The 17,206-nt window shown below is 33.0% G+C and overlaps 1 protein-coding gene across 1 annotated transcript; it reads right to left on the bottom strand.

Annotated features, from left to right (window-relative positions):
* Nucleotides 1–1,376: 1,376 nt before the first annotated feature.
* Nucleotides 1,377–15,348, bottom strand: LOC131957970 (glycoprotein-N-acetylgalactosamine 3-beta-galactosyltransferase 1-like). Its single transcript, XM_059322845.1, has 6 exons — nt 15,167–15,348; nt 11,311–11,452; nt 7,928–8,063; nt 5,875–5,996; nt 2,927–3,185; nt 1,377–2,480 (listed from the first exon to the last, which is right to left on the bottom strand). The coding sequence occupies exons 1-6, from the start codon at nt 15,315–15,317 to the stop codon at nt 2,328–2,330; spliced, it is 963 nt and encodes a 320-aa protein (XP_059178828.1). The 5' UTR covers nt 15,318–15,348; the 3' UTR covers nt 1,377–2,327.
* Nucleotides 15,349–17,206: the final 1,858 nt, after the last annotated feature.

The following is a 17,206-nucleotide window of genomic DNA, read 5'->3' as shown; positions in this document are numbered from 1 at the left end:
ACATACATCTATTTATTTCAATCAATGGAAGAATTTTTTATTCAATAAAGTAGATACGTACACAACCAGATGGTGTAGAGATTACATGAAAACGTTATCAGGACTTCCTGTCGTCGTGGAGATAAAAGAAACTTAATTGTTTACATTGGAGGTGAATGCTAGGTCTGTTGCACTCGTCTTTTGAGGTCTTTCAAATTTGTTTAAAAATTTCGGGATTTTCTTGCATTAAGTGAGATTAGTTGAACTTGTATGCCTATTTAAATTTCTTTCTTTAGAGTACAGTCATTTTAATTCATAAAGAAAACGAACTTCTTTGAAATTTTCAAATAACATTCTACGAATATTAACCCTACGAGTACGTTAATTAACCTATTTATGTTAAAAAGTATTATCAGTATTTCTAATAATTATTCACAAGATAAGATTGATTTTATTTATGAATAAAATCCTACATTCCTGGACAGGAATTTTATTTTAATTTCCGTTTAGAATTTAGAATAAGCAAGTTATTTCCATAATATTAAAAACGTTTTTCAACCAAATTGAGTTTTCAATACTAAAACCAATGGCTAGCAAAGTGTATAGCATAGGCTATATTTAAAACTAAACTAAAAAATCAAATTTTTCCTAATCTTTTAATCTGAGTCATTATATCATTTTTCATTTATCATTCTTTTCAACTGTGATATCAACATATTAGTAGTGTTTATTCCATAAGTTACGACCATGTCTTTAAAATTTTATTTAAATGTCTTTGATATTTGTTTTTCTTTAATAACGGCCTATGTGTAAAAAAAGGCCATTGTTTATATTTCTTCATGTTTTCAATTCGATATTTTGAATTGGAGATAATAGAGACCGTTTTATCTTAATCTCCATGGCAAATCCTTACGTGATTTGATTTAGACAAAATCAATGTCACAAGTCTACCTGAACTTAGCCGTGCATAAAACAAATATATCTATATTTTTTTTATTTTTTTTTAAATACAAGCAAAAGTTTAAACCATGAATAAATTGAGGTGATAACATTTTATTGTAGCAGGCTCAACATTACAAAATAAATGTTTGATTAAATAGAATTTTTAAATTTTTAACAAAGTATCAGCAGCCACATCATGCCGCTATCTAAGAAAATTTCTTTTGGAAAAAAATGAATGCAACAAAAAATTATAGGAGGAATTTTTAACCATTCAACTTATATAACAACATATATTTCATCAATATTTCTTGCATAAATAACTACATTTTAAATTCAATGTTCAAATACAAAACAGATCCTTAATTTAATTTATTTTATTTTTTAAAACAATAGACAAAAATATCTCATTCTTTATTTCAAAGAATATTAATGGCTGATGTATTTTTTTACCAAGTCTAAATGTTATTTGATGTATAAATATATTGGTGTTGTTTATTTATTACATCAAATTCACACCAGAAATATGGACTGTTACTTACACAACAAACGGGAAACAACAAAAAATAAACCACCCAGAACTGATTCAACAGAAAGAATATTATTGGAGAAAGAAATACTATTTTACAGGAATTTTTAATCCCAGTTTATATTACAGGAAGTTGTATTAAAATTAAGCATTTTTCTTTACCAAAAGAAAATACTTTTATTCCCTCCTTAAGTATGCAAAAATACTTTTATAGAAGAAAAAATACTTTCATTCCTTCAGTCATCAAATCACTTCCAATCACTTTTATACAGAAAGAAAATGTTTTCATTTACACTTACATCACATAAAAACACATTTTCTTATCACAGCAAGAAGACTAATTAAAACTTACTTTCGTAACTAAAAAAATGCAATCACTGCAATGCATCAAAATTATATCATCAACTATTTATACAAAGTGATCTGTTCAAAATGAGAAATGGAAATGTCAAATCCACATGATATGATTTTTTTAACAGTGAAGACATACAATTTTAAATATCATTCAACCTCTTGAAAAAAACAAGCACACAATAATCAAATTACTTAGATATTAATGGAACTTTCAACAACCAACAAAAACATATTTAGATCTTCAGAAAAGTGCCTAGAACAAAACGTATTTTCTGTATTCAAACTTCCGATTTCTTTAAGTTTAAATGCCTGTTTTAAATATTACAATTAGTTAACTTTATTTTGACTAGTTATTTTCCCTTTGGAACAATCTGCCCTTGTTTCTTGGAGTCGCAGGTTATCACACTGTTGGATATATATAGGATTTTTAAAGAAATAGAATAAAATTCTATTTTGACAGGAGCTAACTTATAAATCTCAACATTTTTATAAAATTGGGTTAAACAAAATAACCATAAAGACATTATTATCTACTTAAACGTTTCTGTTGGTTTAAATCCTGTTCTCCCGAGTTAATTCCATAAGGCCTCAGATGATAGATGTAAAACTCTAAAGACAACATTTTTTCTGGTGGAACATAATGAAAGCTGATGGCGTAATCACTGATGCTTTCTCTTCCCTGGGGATGTAAGAAAACAGAGTAGAATTATTCTATTACAGCATTACATGTAATAAAGGTTACAAACAGCAGCTGTGCAACTATCATGTCTATATGTTCATTAAAATATGGAAGTATGAATTCAATTGTTTTTTAATTCTGAGAAAACGCTATTACTACAAGCTGGTACCCCGGGGACTTTACTCTGTATAATAAATAAACTCGGAAAATTATATCTTATAAATATGAATGTCATACATGATTAACTCTTCTTACCTGCCCCATGGACCATAAAGTTTGAAATGGTTATTTAACGTTAATTTTACTTTCATTTCTAGGAATATTTGTATATTAATTCACAGCCTATATTTAAATAATAGTACTTTAAATAACATAAACATTTCTATATACTGACTTACGGCATTCAGTAAACATACTAACTTAGTCCACTCAAGAAATATACTGACCTTCTTAGCACCATTGGCATCATATCGATAATACCATTCTTTATAACCACCAAATAAATGAGTCTCTGGATCAAAACAGTGAAATCTACTGCGGCCTAGAATGTCTGTACTGTTTGCTGTGCGCACCCCTAAATTCTGCATGCAGTGGCCCAGTTCAACATCTTCTGCCCCTCCATCTTGACGACACACCTTGGTATTATTGCCTTGCTCTCCCAGCCTTTTTAAAGCTTCCTTGCTCAACACATAGCCAGCACCACCACTGGGGAAGAAATTGTTTTTATGTATTAATGTATAATATGGGGAAGAAATTGTTTTAATATACTAATGTATAACATGTGAAAGAAATGGTTTTAATATACTAATGTATAACATGTGGAAGAAATTGTTTTAACCCATATTATCCCAAGGTCTCAAATTTTTATAATTTTATGATATGGTTTAGCTTTTGGTGCACTGAATGAAGGAATGACTATAGATTTTTTTTTTTAAATCAATACTTTTTTTTAAATATCGATTTTTAAAAAAACGTCCAGTAAATGGGACGCTAGCAACGAACGGCCCCATGTACATTTATTGAAAAATAAAATCATTTATCACGAAATATGGCTAATCACGCGAAAATTAAGCTGTATACTGATTTTGTATTGTTAGACCAATGATTACATTGTTTAAAACAGCTAAAAATACTGATACTGTTCAATTTGGTTAGCCATATTATGGTCTGAAATGCAGAAATTATGTTCAAAAGTCTAGTTTTCTTTCAATCTACTATCCATCAAAGTGAATAACACTTGGAAATAAGTAAAGCTGTGACTAGTACATCTAATTATACCAGAGGCGTAGCGACCCTTCCCGGCTCCCGGGGACATACTTTCAATTTGGCGCCCCCTCGGGAGCAAATTTTCGATTTGCACCCCCCCCCCCCCCCTCGAACTTTTCATTTGCATCCCCCCCCTCAAACTTTCGATTTGCACCCCCCCCCCTCGAACTTTTCATTTGCACCCCCTCTCAAACTTTCGATTTGCACCCCCTCCTCGAACTTTTCATTTGCACCCCCCTCAAACTTTCAATTTGGCGCCCCCCCTAAGGTCGGCGCCCGGGGACATATGTCCCCCCCCCCCGTCCCCCCTCGCTACGCTACTGAATTGTACACAAATGATCACAAATGTTGTTATTATTCATCGTAACTGTAATATAATTAGATATAAATAATTGATTTTTGGAGGGGGGGGGGGGCCTTTTTGAAATTTTCAGGGGGGGGGGACTTAAATTTCAGGGGGAGGGTGGACACTGGTAAAAGTATGTTTTGTATATAAATTCCATTTTGTTCTGGGGGCAGAGCCCCCCCCCCTTCTCCTCCGAAATAATGCCTGAAAGAAACTCTGCCCTCAATGAATTTGCAAAAGACGATCCGGTCCAGTCTCAGATGTCATCCAGCCATCTTCTCTTTTGTTACCCTCGGTATTCCCCCCCCCCCCTCTCACAGGCGAACATTAGGACATCAGACATCTTATTTCTAAAGCACGGATCCGTCTTTGGGGGCCTGTATTGAGTGTTTATGGCTCTTATATATGTATGCACCTCACTATTCGAACAGCTCCCAATCTAGCACCAGGAATCCCATTACAAAGCCTCGTTAAGGTTAATAAAGTAAAACTGGTATCGGGAACCTTTGGAGGGAATATTATCGGGGCATGACACTAGTACACAGCTAATTCACTGTTCTGCTATATGTAGCTTGAGCTCTCTTATATGAAGAGAGTTAACCAACCCCCATGACTGATTTCACCTAAATCGTTACCATTGTTAGATTTTGGTTTGTTATAATTTTAATATCACGCGCTAGTAAATTTACAGCAGTATTAAATTAGATTGTATTCAATGGTATTAAATACTTCAGTAAGTGTAATTCTGAAAACTTAAAAATAAAATGTACGTTTTTCAATATTTTGACTTTTTTTATACAATAATATATAAGTATGTATAGGTCAAAGTCATAATTAAATATCTATAAGTACTACTAACAACCACAAAGTCAACAGTTAACAAAGTCAACAATTGTTTCACCATAAATAACTATTTAACATAAACATGTGCATCCGTGTTTCTTGCTAGTGTCCAATAAATGCAACGTTTGTATAACAATCTACATGGGGCCATTCGTTGCTAGCGTCCCACTCATGGGACGCTTGTTGCACACTTGATATAACGAAGTAGTAAAAAAAATTGTTATTCTTAAATTTTTATCAGATAGAAATATGGTACTGCTACAAAAAAAGTTTCAAATGTATTTTGCACTTAAAATGTTAATATTTTAGAAGATGTGCATTTTCCTGTGCGCGTGTTTTCTTTTTTCCGCCATTTTGACAAGTCCTGCAAATCCGGCGCTATAACATTTTTCTAAATTAATTTTTTTCACAAAACACACACAAATTCAATAGTCTAACCATTTTCAAATACAATGAAACATAATTTGTGTTTTAACTAGTTTTTATAAATTTTAGCATTTTTTTTACAAGCGTCCCATAAGTGGGACGCTAGCAGAATATGGGTTAATATACTAATGTATAACGTAGGGAAGAAAATTGTTTTAATTTACTAATGTATAACATGGGAAGAAATTGTTTTAATATACTAATGTATAACTTATGTATAACACATAGCCACCACCAACACTTGGGAAGAAATTGTTATAATATACTAAAACACCTAACACTAATTATAAATATATATTGTTTAATTTAAAACATTTATAAACTCAACCCTAGATTAAAGTTTTCAAAAACCAGTTTCTAAATACACAAACCTGTTTTTAAAAATACAAATGCAGAACCACGCCATGAAATGTCACTTTTAATTTATTTTCAACAATACTTTTATGTGTAAAGCAAATATCATTACATGTAACTCATACTTGAACTCCCTTGATAAAGGGTTATTTCCCTTACCTGTAGTATCCCTGTTTGACGAGTGCTTTAAAATGGTGGCCAAAATAAACGGGTTCACTGGTATTTTGGCCAGATAAAAAGTACCGGAGGTTTTCCACGATCAGGTAGGTGTCATCATCAGCCTGCAACAAAATGTACTGATTTACTTACTTAAAAAATATATTTTTAAAAAATTATCTACCACACTATACATAATCTGCTCCCAGAAGCTTTTAATCTATACTAATAAACTTAATAAAAAAAATAATCGGTTTCATGAAGCTATAATCTATATTGCTAAACTTGATCTTAATCAAAGCATATTTCAATACGAGAAAAACAGACAGGATTAAAATAATCTGCTTCATGAAGTTTTAATCTAAAGGCTTTATCATATCTTAACCACTTGTTACAACAAGAAGAACGAAAAACCCCATTAAAATGTTATCAGAAAATTGTATCGCTTCCCTCCCCTGGTGTGGTGGTTATCGAACCTACACAGATGTTACAGGGGACGAGACACGATAGTTTCCCTTGTGTGTGCTAATCAATCGATGCCTTGTCTGACCAAAGCGGCAATGTTTGCGTGATAGATGAGAAAACAGGGTGTGTATAAAATATTGATTTAGTTATAAAAAGAACCTGACATAAATATTTAATATCATCTTCTTGTATTTTTGTCTAGGCGAGAAGACCACTCTTATTCTAAATAATCTTTTTAAATCTTTATTAAAACAAGTTAATTAAAAAGTCTAGTGACATTTAAGCGCAATTTCCTTATGTTATCTAAAAATAGCACTGTCATAACATAATTGCTTTTGGAACTAGTCATCGATATTGCTTCGTTGAGGAGGAGATACGACTTAAGGCTGCGGACACATTCATACATCCATCCAGAAATGACGGGTTAATAAACGCAATTCTCCAGAATGGAAATTGCGCTAAAAAGCATTCGCCGAAGTATTAAATAGTTAAGTGGTCTGTGTAATATCTTCCTAGCAGGAGTAAATGTGTAGAAAATATCGTTACTACTTAAACATTCTGTGTTCTATCATAAATATTTCCTATCCGTGTTAATGGACAGCAATAAAAAATTCTGGCGCTCTATACCTGACTTTAAATAAACCGGGAGTGATCTCCCCTAAACTTTCTCGAATATTCTAATATAACACTACGGGGGATGGCAACTCGGGATATAGACTTCTAGACATGATTTTTAATCCATTTTAAATACTCAAACTTTTTAAAAATGTAATATAATCTCGTAGAAAAAGAATTGCACACCAAGTGAACGCTAAATAAAGACGTACATAATAGTGCGCAATATTATTAGTACTCGTATATACGTAGTATAGAGAAAGTATTGTAATCGTGCAAAAAAAAAATCGAGATTTTTCAAATCTCGACGTTTTACACCTCACTGATACGGAAAAACATAATTTTGCAATCTTGTCCGTATGTCTGTGTGTGTGTGTGTGTGTGTGTGTCTGTGTGTCTGTGTGTCCGTGTGTAAACACGATAACTTGAGTACCGTTACAGCTAGGCTGGTGAAATTTCATATATAAGTATTTTATCAAAATCGTAGATCCGTATCAACTTTTGAGCGAATTCCGATAACCGGAAGTGGTATTTTTTCTACTTTGAATTTTTCAAAAGCCTTTAACTTGAGTACTATTTCAGATAGATAAATGAAATTTGATATGTAAGTAAAAGAGCTAATTCTCTACCTTCTGTCAAATTTTGAGTAATTTCCGTTGACCGGAAGTACTTATTTACGCTATTTCCAATTTCTCAAAAAACGCATGTAAATTTATAAAGTACTAATAATATTGCGCACTATTATGCGCTTTTTTATTTAGCGTTCACTTGGTGTGCATTTTTTTCTACGAGATTATATTCGATTTTAAGAAATGTGAGTATTTATAATGGATTAAAAATCATGTCTAGAAGTCTATATCCCGAGTTGCCATCCCCTGTAGTGTTATATTAGAATATTCGAGAAAGTTTAGGGGAGATCACTCCCGGTTTATTTGTATTTATCTTCATGGACCAAGGTTACCCATTGTTTAATTACCTTCATGAACCAATCAGCGTCGTTGAAATGATGCTCGTAGACATATCGGAAACCTTTCATTGTTTTGGCTGTCAGATGTTCCCGACCCTCGGAAACGTTCAACCCCACAGTGGGGAAGGAAGCATTGTCTTCAGAACTGTAACATTGAACATACATTTTGATTTTAGTCGATCAATATTGCCCTCAGAATGTATCCTTAAATATATACCTGTTGATTTTAGTCGATCAATATTGCCCTCAGAATGTAACAGTGAACATACATTTTGATTTTAGTCGATCAATATTGCCATCAGAATGTAACATTGATCATACATGTTGATTTTAGTCGATCAATATTGCCATCAGAATGTAACATTGAACATACATGTTGATTTTAGTCGATCAATATTGCCCTCAGAATGTAACAGTGAACATACATGTTGATTTTAGTCGATCAATATTGCCCTCAGAATGTAACATTGAACATGCATGTTTATTTTAGTCAATCAATATTGCCTTAAGAATGTAACATATTACATACACAATAGTCCTTAGACTATAACATTCAACATACATGTTTACATCTGATTTAGATCAACAGAAAGTTGACATTCAAATTATATGTCTCATGTTGACATATGCACTAACACATCGCTATCTTACATATAATATAGGCTTTAGAAGTGAAACATTGATCACACATGTACGCCTTTGATTCTTTTGATAGATCGATACAATACTTATAAAAACCGCTAATTCTGTATACAGTTTATGTTTATTTTATGTCATACATGATCGCACGTGGTGCAACAATATCCATGTATCACATCCAACATAGATATTAGGGGGAAAAATGTTTGTGAACGGCTGTTTATAAGATTAAAATATATCTAGCAGCTATCTGCAACAGATGTTTTTAAAAATTATGCCTTTTTAAAAATGATGTGTTTTTCTTTTGGTTTTTTTTTTTTTTTGCATGCTAAACAACACCTATACACAAAAGTCATCTTTTTCTGGTCAGGAAAATTATAATATATCTCAATGAGCAACTACACTACTGACACTTGAGAATATCCGCAAGGTAGACAACTTGCATTGAGCAATGTAATGCAGATAACTCTTCAGATTTTACATTAAATGAAGCATGCTACGGGGGTATGAACAATTATGACGCTTTACTGTAGACGATTTAAAGACAAGCAAACATTGACTTATACCAGTGGTTCCCAACCTTATTCGAGTGGTGACCCCCTGTTATAAAAATTAAGTGACCCGCGACCCCATAGAATTAAAAAGCCGAAATTAGTATGTAAATTAATAAGCACTAAAATAAGATTTTCTAGTAGACTTTCAATATGAACTACTCTTGATAACTGTTTTAATACCATGAGTAAAATTGCATACTATTCACTAAACATTCGCGGTTAATTTTTTTTTAAAGTATTTTTTTTTGTTAACGCCAATCTATGTCATTATCATTATCTTAATTTTGTTTTTAATCGAAAAATAGTGTTCAGAATAAAAGTATATTCTCGAAAAGTCAATCAATTTTACGTTTGGATATAAATGGTTAATACTACACCAAAATTGTGTCTGAAGTTTTTCATCTTACGCGGAATCTTTCTACAAATCAAAGAATTCATCTTGTAATTCATCGGGAATGCTGGCAACATCAAGAGAAGAAGAGAATTGATAATGCGTCAATGCAGATTCTTTTTTTTTCAGCTCAGAGAAATAGCGCTGCAGTTCGTTTTCAATAGATTCAAGATGCCCAGAAATTTCTTCTTTCAAAATTTTAATTATCTCACAATTAGAATCATCTACCACACTGCATAATGTTTCTCAAATTTACAATACTTCCAAGATTTATTTTCTTCGCCGATTTTGCAGTTTTGATAAAAATGCCCCGAGATTATCATGGAAAGTGATAATATTCGTTCATTTCGCTGAAGCTTCAGGTTATGCTTATGTTGATGTTCGAACACATCTGCTAGGTATGATACTCTCTCCAACCACTCTATGTCGTTTTAAGTATACTAAAAGGTCTTGTTTCCTTTGCATTTTCAAGAACAATTTGATTTCAGATTTCAATGCAAAAACACGATTCACAACAATTCGTTTGACGGCCAGAGCACTGTAGTGTAGAAGAGCAGAACCTCGTGATCTTTATTCATGTCTTTGCTCAGTTCTTTGAAGGCTCCAGATTTTATATAATTTACGACTTATACTAGCAATGGAGTCTTGATGGCGATTAATGAGGGTAGTGGTTAGGGAGCTAAATCTTTTCTGCTTTCTGAAAGCCCGATTTTGACCTAAACATAGATGGTGCACCAGCCGTTTTAACCTATTTTAATCATCCAATTAAAAAAAACGTATTTATTTTCTCCACGCTATCTTCACAAAAGAGCAACTCTTCTTTGCTATCATCTGAATAAATATAGACAAAGACCAGAAACTGCGAACACGAACTCGCGTCTGTTGATTTATAAACTTGAAAAGCAAACAATGGTGAAAGCTTAGTTTCAATAAAAATGTGTTTTTTTAACATCTACGGACATGTAAGAATTAACTTCACCATCTTCAACATGCAGCGTTTGATGAGATTTTCTCCTATTGTGTTTTTTTTTTTGCTTGGCATTTTCTGCCGCGACTTCATGTGATGCTTGCACTAATGGTGTGTTTTCTTGGTGAAAACTTCCTGTGCGATCAAGTCTCTGACGTTTGCAACTAGCTTCATACTGACGAGAGAACTTTTTTGGTGTGTTTCGAATGACTCGTGTCAAATGACGTTTTAGTTTGAAGATTTCATAAACTCGTGACTGAGAACAACTTTGTACAGTACGCTTTGCTTCTTCTCTATTCCCTTTCCAGTGATGTTAGTGTCACAGCCTTTTTGTATGACTGGGTTCATGGCACAAACTAAAGGCAAATACAAACCACATTATTGGTGATTTTACAGTCTTTTATTGATATCAGATAATATAGCAGCTACACTACTAGAACCACGACTTCAGTTTCGTTATCTTCTCGCGCTCTCTCTATCTCTCTCTGCTTCCTTTCCTTAGCGCATGCTCACACCCATCCTATATTTTATATTCATATCGCCTTTTTAAGATAAACACTCGAAACATACATTCATCTACATTTAACTGTTACAGTTAGTAAAGCCGAATTTAAAAAATTCTTCTAAATATTTATGTTTTGTTTCAAATTACTAAGGTTTAGTATACCAGTTGGCGACCCCCCAGAAAGCCCTTCTGGGAACCCGTGACTTATACTGTAGGTCGGAGTTAAAACATCTACTGAACATCTACTGAAAATGACTCAGTAATCTATGTTTTGTGATTTTTGTTATGCGTTACAATTTTTAATTAATTGAACAGACGTGAAGGGTTGTAAGTTACCTGAAAAAAATGATCTTGTTGCACCGTTTGGCCCACGTGTCTCTTACAATTCGAGCTTTGGACTTTAAATTATCCGGTGACGTCATCACCCAAACCAACACGCGGACCTGTTCGCTCAATTTCCTGGCTATAGCGTCATCATCTAAATATAGAATTGTTGGATTTCAATGATAGATTCAACAGTGTCATCATCTAAATATGGAATTGTAGGATTTCAATAATTGATTTCACAGTGTCCTTATCTAAGAAAAGAATTGCGAGTTTTCATTGACAGACCAAGCCATGCCGTTATCTAAATATAGAATTGTACATTTTCAATGATAGAGTTGAGATATTCGAATAAATAATTTGTCAGTTTTCAATGATAATTCTGTTAATAGCATCATTATCTAACAGTAGAATTATAGCTTGGCAAACATACGCCTAACTTATGGCATCAATATCTAAAGAGATAATTGGAAATTTAAAATGATATAATTATTTAACAACACATCCAAAGATAAAACATTCTGCTTTAAATATGGGGTGGTGCTATATTCTTGCGCAGTCTAAAAGTAAAATTCAGTGTTGGGGTTTTATAAAAATAAAAATGGCGGGCGTATTGGTTTCTTAACAACTAGTCTTATAAAATTGTAATACCAGCTTTAAACATAGGAATCAAAAAGAATCAAACTTAAATGAAGTTTTAACACTCTGTTTATAAAAACACCATCTATAAAAATGGCGGGAGTATTGATTTTGTAACAACTAGTCTTATAAAATGATAATACCAGCTGTCAGCATAGGAATCAAAAAGAATAAAACTTAAATGAAGTTTTAACTCTCTGTTTATTATTAAACACTCGCACAGCTGTGTATAACTGTGCGGCAGTGCGTGATTTTATAAGCTTGAGCGAGCGATAAGCTAATCTCATACTTAAGCTTGATTTTCCGATCCCAGTGGATTTTAATGGCCCGATTGAGTCTAAGATAATCATCCAAAGGGGTACAGCAAAAATTTAAACTATTTATTGAAACTAAAATTCAAACTATTGGAACAAAAATATAAACTATTGAAACAAAAATCAATAGAAATAATGTTTACTGTAAACATTTCCTGTTTAACATATAATCGTATGTATGTTTGCATGCATACATATATGCATATATATAATATATATATATATATATATATATATATATATATATATATATATATATATATATATGTGTGTGTGTGTGTGTGTGTGTGTGTGTATATATATATATATATATATATATATATATATATATATATATATATATATATATATATATATATATATATATATATATATATTTATATATATATATATATATATATAATTGAATCGATTGCCTTTCTTGTAAATATGTGCTACAATGTTGAACACGATATAGGAATACATGGTTTCAAGATTGCCCTGTTTTATATCAACTCTGCTACATCGACATGGCTGTCCATATAGGACAGGCTGGATACAGAAAGTTAATCACTGCTACGTTGAACCTGGATTTTACATGATCACTGAAGAAAATGTTGAGATGTTAAGGAAAATTAGCAATCGTCTGTGGATTGTGCGAGTTCATAGTTCATTAATGTAGTGACACTCAAAAAATTAAATAATATCCCAATAGTTTACGTTCTTGAACGTCAAAGCACAGGTCTAAATAAACCGGGAGTGATCTCCCCTAAACTTTCTCGAATATTCTTATATAAAACAACAGGGGATGGGAACTCGGGCTATAGACATGATTTTTAATCCATTTTAAAGACTTAAAGTTTTAAAAATAGAATAAAATCTCGTAGACAAAATAATTGCACACCAAGTGAACACCAAATAAAAAAGTGCATAATAGTGCGCAATATTATTAGTTCTTTAAAAATTTACATTAGTTTTTTGAGAAATCGGAAATAGCGTAAATTACTACTTCCGTTCAACGGAAATTACTCAAAATTTAACAGAAGGTAGAGAATTAGATTTTTTACTTACATGTGAAATTTCATTTATCTATCTGAAATAGTACTCAAGTTATAGGCTTTTAAAAAATTCAAAGTAGAAAAAGTACCACTTCCGGTTATCGGAAATCGCTCAAAAGTTGATATATATCTACGCTTTTGATAAAATACTTATATATGAAATTTCATCAACCTAGCTGTAACGGTACTCAAGTTATCGTATTTACACACGGACAGACACACACACACACAGAGACATACGGACAGAATTGCAAAGCCCAGTTTTTCAGACTGGATTACGCATAAAACCTCTTAATTTTGATAAATCTGGATTGATAATTTTTGCCCGATTAAAATAAGTCCTCTATACTTCGGATGTGATGAAGGACTGAGGTGTAATACGGTGAAAATTGTTAAAATTTCAAGTGATTTTTGTGCACGATTACAATACTTTCTCTATACTTCGTATATACGAGAAAGTAAAAACATGACAGCTCAAAATATACTTTGTTCATTGACACAAAATGACATATTTCGTTTGTTTTAGTTATTTTAGGGAATTAGTTTACAATTGTGGGGTGTCACATGTTAAGCTCTTAAGATTCGGAGCTTAAAACATTGGAACTAGAGCTAGGCTAACTTTAGATTGGCATGTAATGAAAATAATGCCTTCGAAGCGGAGCTGGAAAAAAAAACACGTGCCACGGTCTGTGTATGTGTGGGGGAAGGTTGGCTAAGGGTTATTGAACTGAGAGAATATATTCATTTCAACAGAATAAAAGTATTAAAACGGAGTTCTTCGCTTCATGTCAAAAATAATCCGATTGTTTAAGGTAATTGACTAAAGCTTTCCAGACTGAGAGATTAGTCAACACAAAACCCATTCTCCACTTGTCCACGCGATCTACTTTTTTTATTGTATCAGTTCTGAAAAGTCTTTTGAGGTTATTTTGCTTTGCGCTTATTCTGTATGTAGAGTGATAGTAAAATGATAAATTAGAGATCTAAAACTAATTCCATAAAGAAAACAGTCACCGGAAAAGTTGGGATTTTTTTTTTGGGGGGGGGGGGGAGGGTTGGGGAATGTGAACTTTGACCCATTCGCCCTTGTATCATTACAGTATCAAATGTGTCCTGGGCATGGTGTTGTCTTGACGAATGTAGTCTAATGTAAAATATGTAAATAATGTTTATGACAATGCCCTCTCGTTACAGTCCTAGGAAACATTTTTATTATTAACGTCAAGTAACTTTGACACATCAAACGTTGGAGATGTGATAGAAAAAATGTAGACTTATAAGAGCACTTATTAGACTCACTATTTGGGGAGGAATAAGATACCAGTAATGTACTAATTACATCCACCATTTGGATAGTAATTAGATACAAGTGGTGCAATAATTAGATCTACAATTTGTGAAGAAATTAGACAACAGTGGCGCACTAATTAGATCTACAATTGGGTAAGACATCAGACAACAGCTGTTCACTAATTAGGTCTATCATTTGGCTGGAAACTTGTCCGCCATAATAAGACCAATTAGCTGGACATAAATTGTACACATACTAGGTCTACGTAGTAGCTTCATCATGCAGAACAAATTAGATGTACTAATAAACTAACTGGATAAAAAGTACACACTCCAATGTATGAATACAAATTATGTGGAACACAAATTAAATCCACGGGATGGACTTAACTTACACCCACTTGTTGAACTGAAGGTAGACCCAAAAATATTCCCACTTATGACTTAAGGAAACCACGTTAACAAATTGTCCATAATCTATCATCAGCACGTGCCCAAACCATCGCTCACACACAAACTTGCACTCACTCACAAACCCAGCGCTCAGACACAAACTAGCACTCACTAACAAACTTGTACTCAACTTACCGTGATGCATGTGCTTATCCACCGTCAGATGAACATCAGGCAAATTCGCTCTGGCAATCGACTTATCAAACTCTTCGTGTGACATCGGCTTGTTGCCGTCGACACCCCCATCCTTGGACACTTCGATCATCTTGGTGGAGCCGTAGTTCATCTGCACGTAGCTGAACACAAGAAACGCCAAGCACATGAAGACGGCTAATCCCATCACGAAATGCCTCACAGAGGGCGCCATAACTGCTCAAAGACCTGTTTAAATTGTAACAAAAATACACATTAACATGTATGCTGGATCGAGTAAATAGGCCGCATACACACAGTACCTGTAACAAGAATAATATGATAGTGAATGTTACCTTTTCATGCAAGTGGTTTTTTGTCCAATTATTAATGCTAAGACAGTGACGTCGATTGTTTTCAAATCTTGGCTCTTTTGTATGCGGAAAAAGTAAACACAAGGAGTAATAAATCAATCTTTGTCCTGTATACAGTTAAAAGTTATAACGGTCTTTCTTTTTTTTCATGCCGGATTCGGTTATAAATAATAAACAAGGAATAAATCTATGGTAACGCTACATGTGAGAGATGTACGTTTATTATTAAAATTAAATATCATTGTGTCGATACGGGGAAGGGTTATTACATAGGTGACAGCTTGTTGAATGGCGACTATGAAAGTCAATAAAAAACTATCACGCCTAATGCGACATTAATCATATTCATAGCATGAAATCTGTGTATTCATAAAGTCTTGTGTTATACAGTATCACACTTGTGGAGTCCTCCGACCACAAACTTTACCAAACCGCCCATCATACGGGTTTTAAGACAGTCATATTTAGTACACATTGGCATAGCTTTGTTTAGTAAGGACAGTGTTTCTATATACAGTAGCTGTGTTTAAGTTTAAGACTGGCATGTTTATAAAATAGTTGTGTGTATTTGTTTAAGACATTCAATGGTATTTATCCGGACTCTCTACCCCACTCTCTCTCTCTCAGCCAACTTGCCATATGCTAGTTTAAAAAAAATACTTTAGTAGTCTATAAGCAACGACAAACAACTACAAACTCGTTGACAATGCGAAAATAAACACTAAAATTTACACAGCACACTGAAAGTAATTTACAGATAAATTACAAAACGATTCAATGTACGACCAAAAAAAACTGCAACTGTCTAAAATATAAAGGATACACTTTTTCGAAATTTTGTCATTCTGTAAAAATTCTTCAATAAATAATTCTACTTCCTTTTCTGCTATACAAACAAGCACCAGTGCTTAAAAGTGCAGTGCGATGGTGCTAGGGTTGAAAATAAAATGGCAGAATATAGTAATCGGTTAAAATATTATACAGAAAAGAACTTCAACATCATAATTCATTACTAGAATTTTTCCCTGAAATTGCACAACCTATATAAAACTAATTTTAAAAGTTGTCTATAAGCGTTGTGTTTGTACAAAGCAAACTTGCGCGTACTGTTTGAAATATTTTTAAAATGAAACATCATTTCACCAGAAGGTTGGGTTTTCTCCCTGCGAACGTTCCTGCCGCCTCAGACAAGCAAGCTACAAGTCAATATTGTTACATCAAACGGATTGCCGCCCCTTGCAATCCACAAAACAGGCTTAACGCAAACATCACTAAGGCAATGCTCCGTGTCACCCCCCCCCCCCCCCACCCCGCCCCAACAATGTTCAGAACAAGAATGTTGACATTGATACTTCAGTTTACTTTCTTTTCTTTTTTTTTTGGTATTGAATTGTTTTGCTTTTGTTGTGACAAATAAAAATTATGCTTAGCAAATATTATTGAAAGTAATGAAAGTTAGTTCTTCACATAATTTTGTTTAAGTTAATGGAGGTTTTTTTTTTTTGTTTCCGGTTATAAAACACTTCTTTCTCATTTTGTCACGATTTAAGAGTGGTAAAAGAAATTTATTATATCATACTATCAATAAAATTGAACACCTCTTAGGTAACTTTTAAATGATATGCCGTTTTTTTTTTTTTGGGTTGGGGTTTATAATTTTTTGAGGGGG

This window comes from Physella acuta, unplaced genomic scaffold (assembly GCF_028476545.2).
Source record: "Physella acuta isolate Inbredline_101_S28 unplaced genomic scaffold, ASM2847654v3 ptg001283l, whole genome shotgun sequence".
NCBI lineage: Eukaryota > Metazoa > Mollusca > Gastropoda > Physidae > Physella > Physella acuta.
The sequence above is the reverse complement of the archived record's forward strand: the minus strand, read 5'-3'. Positions and strand labels throughout refer to the sequence as shown.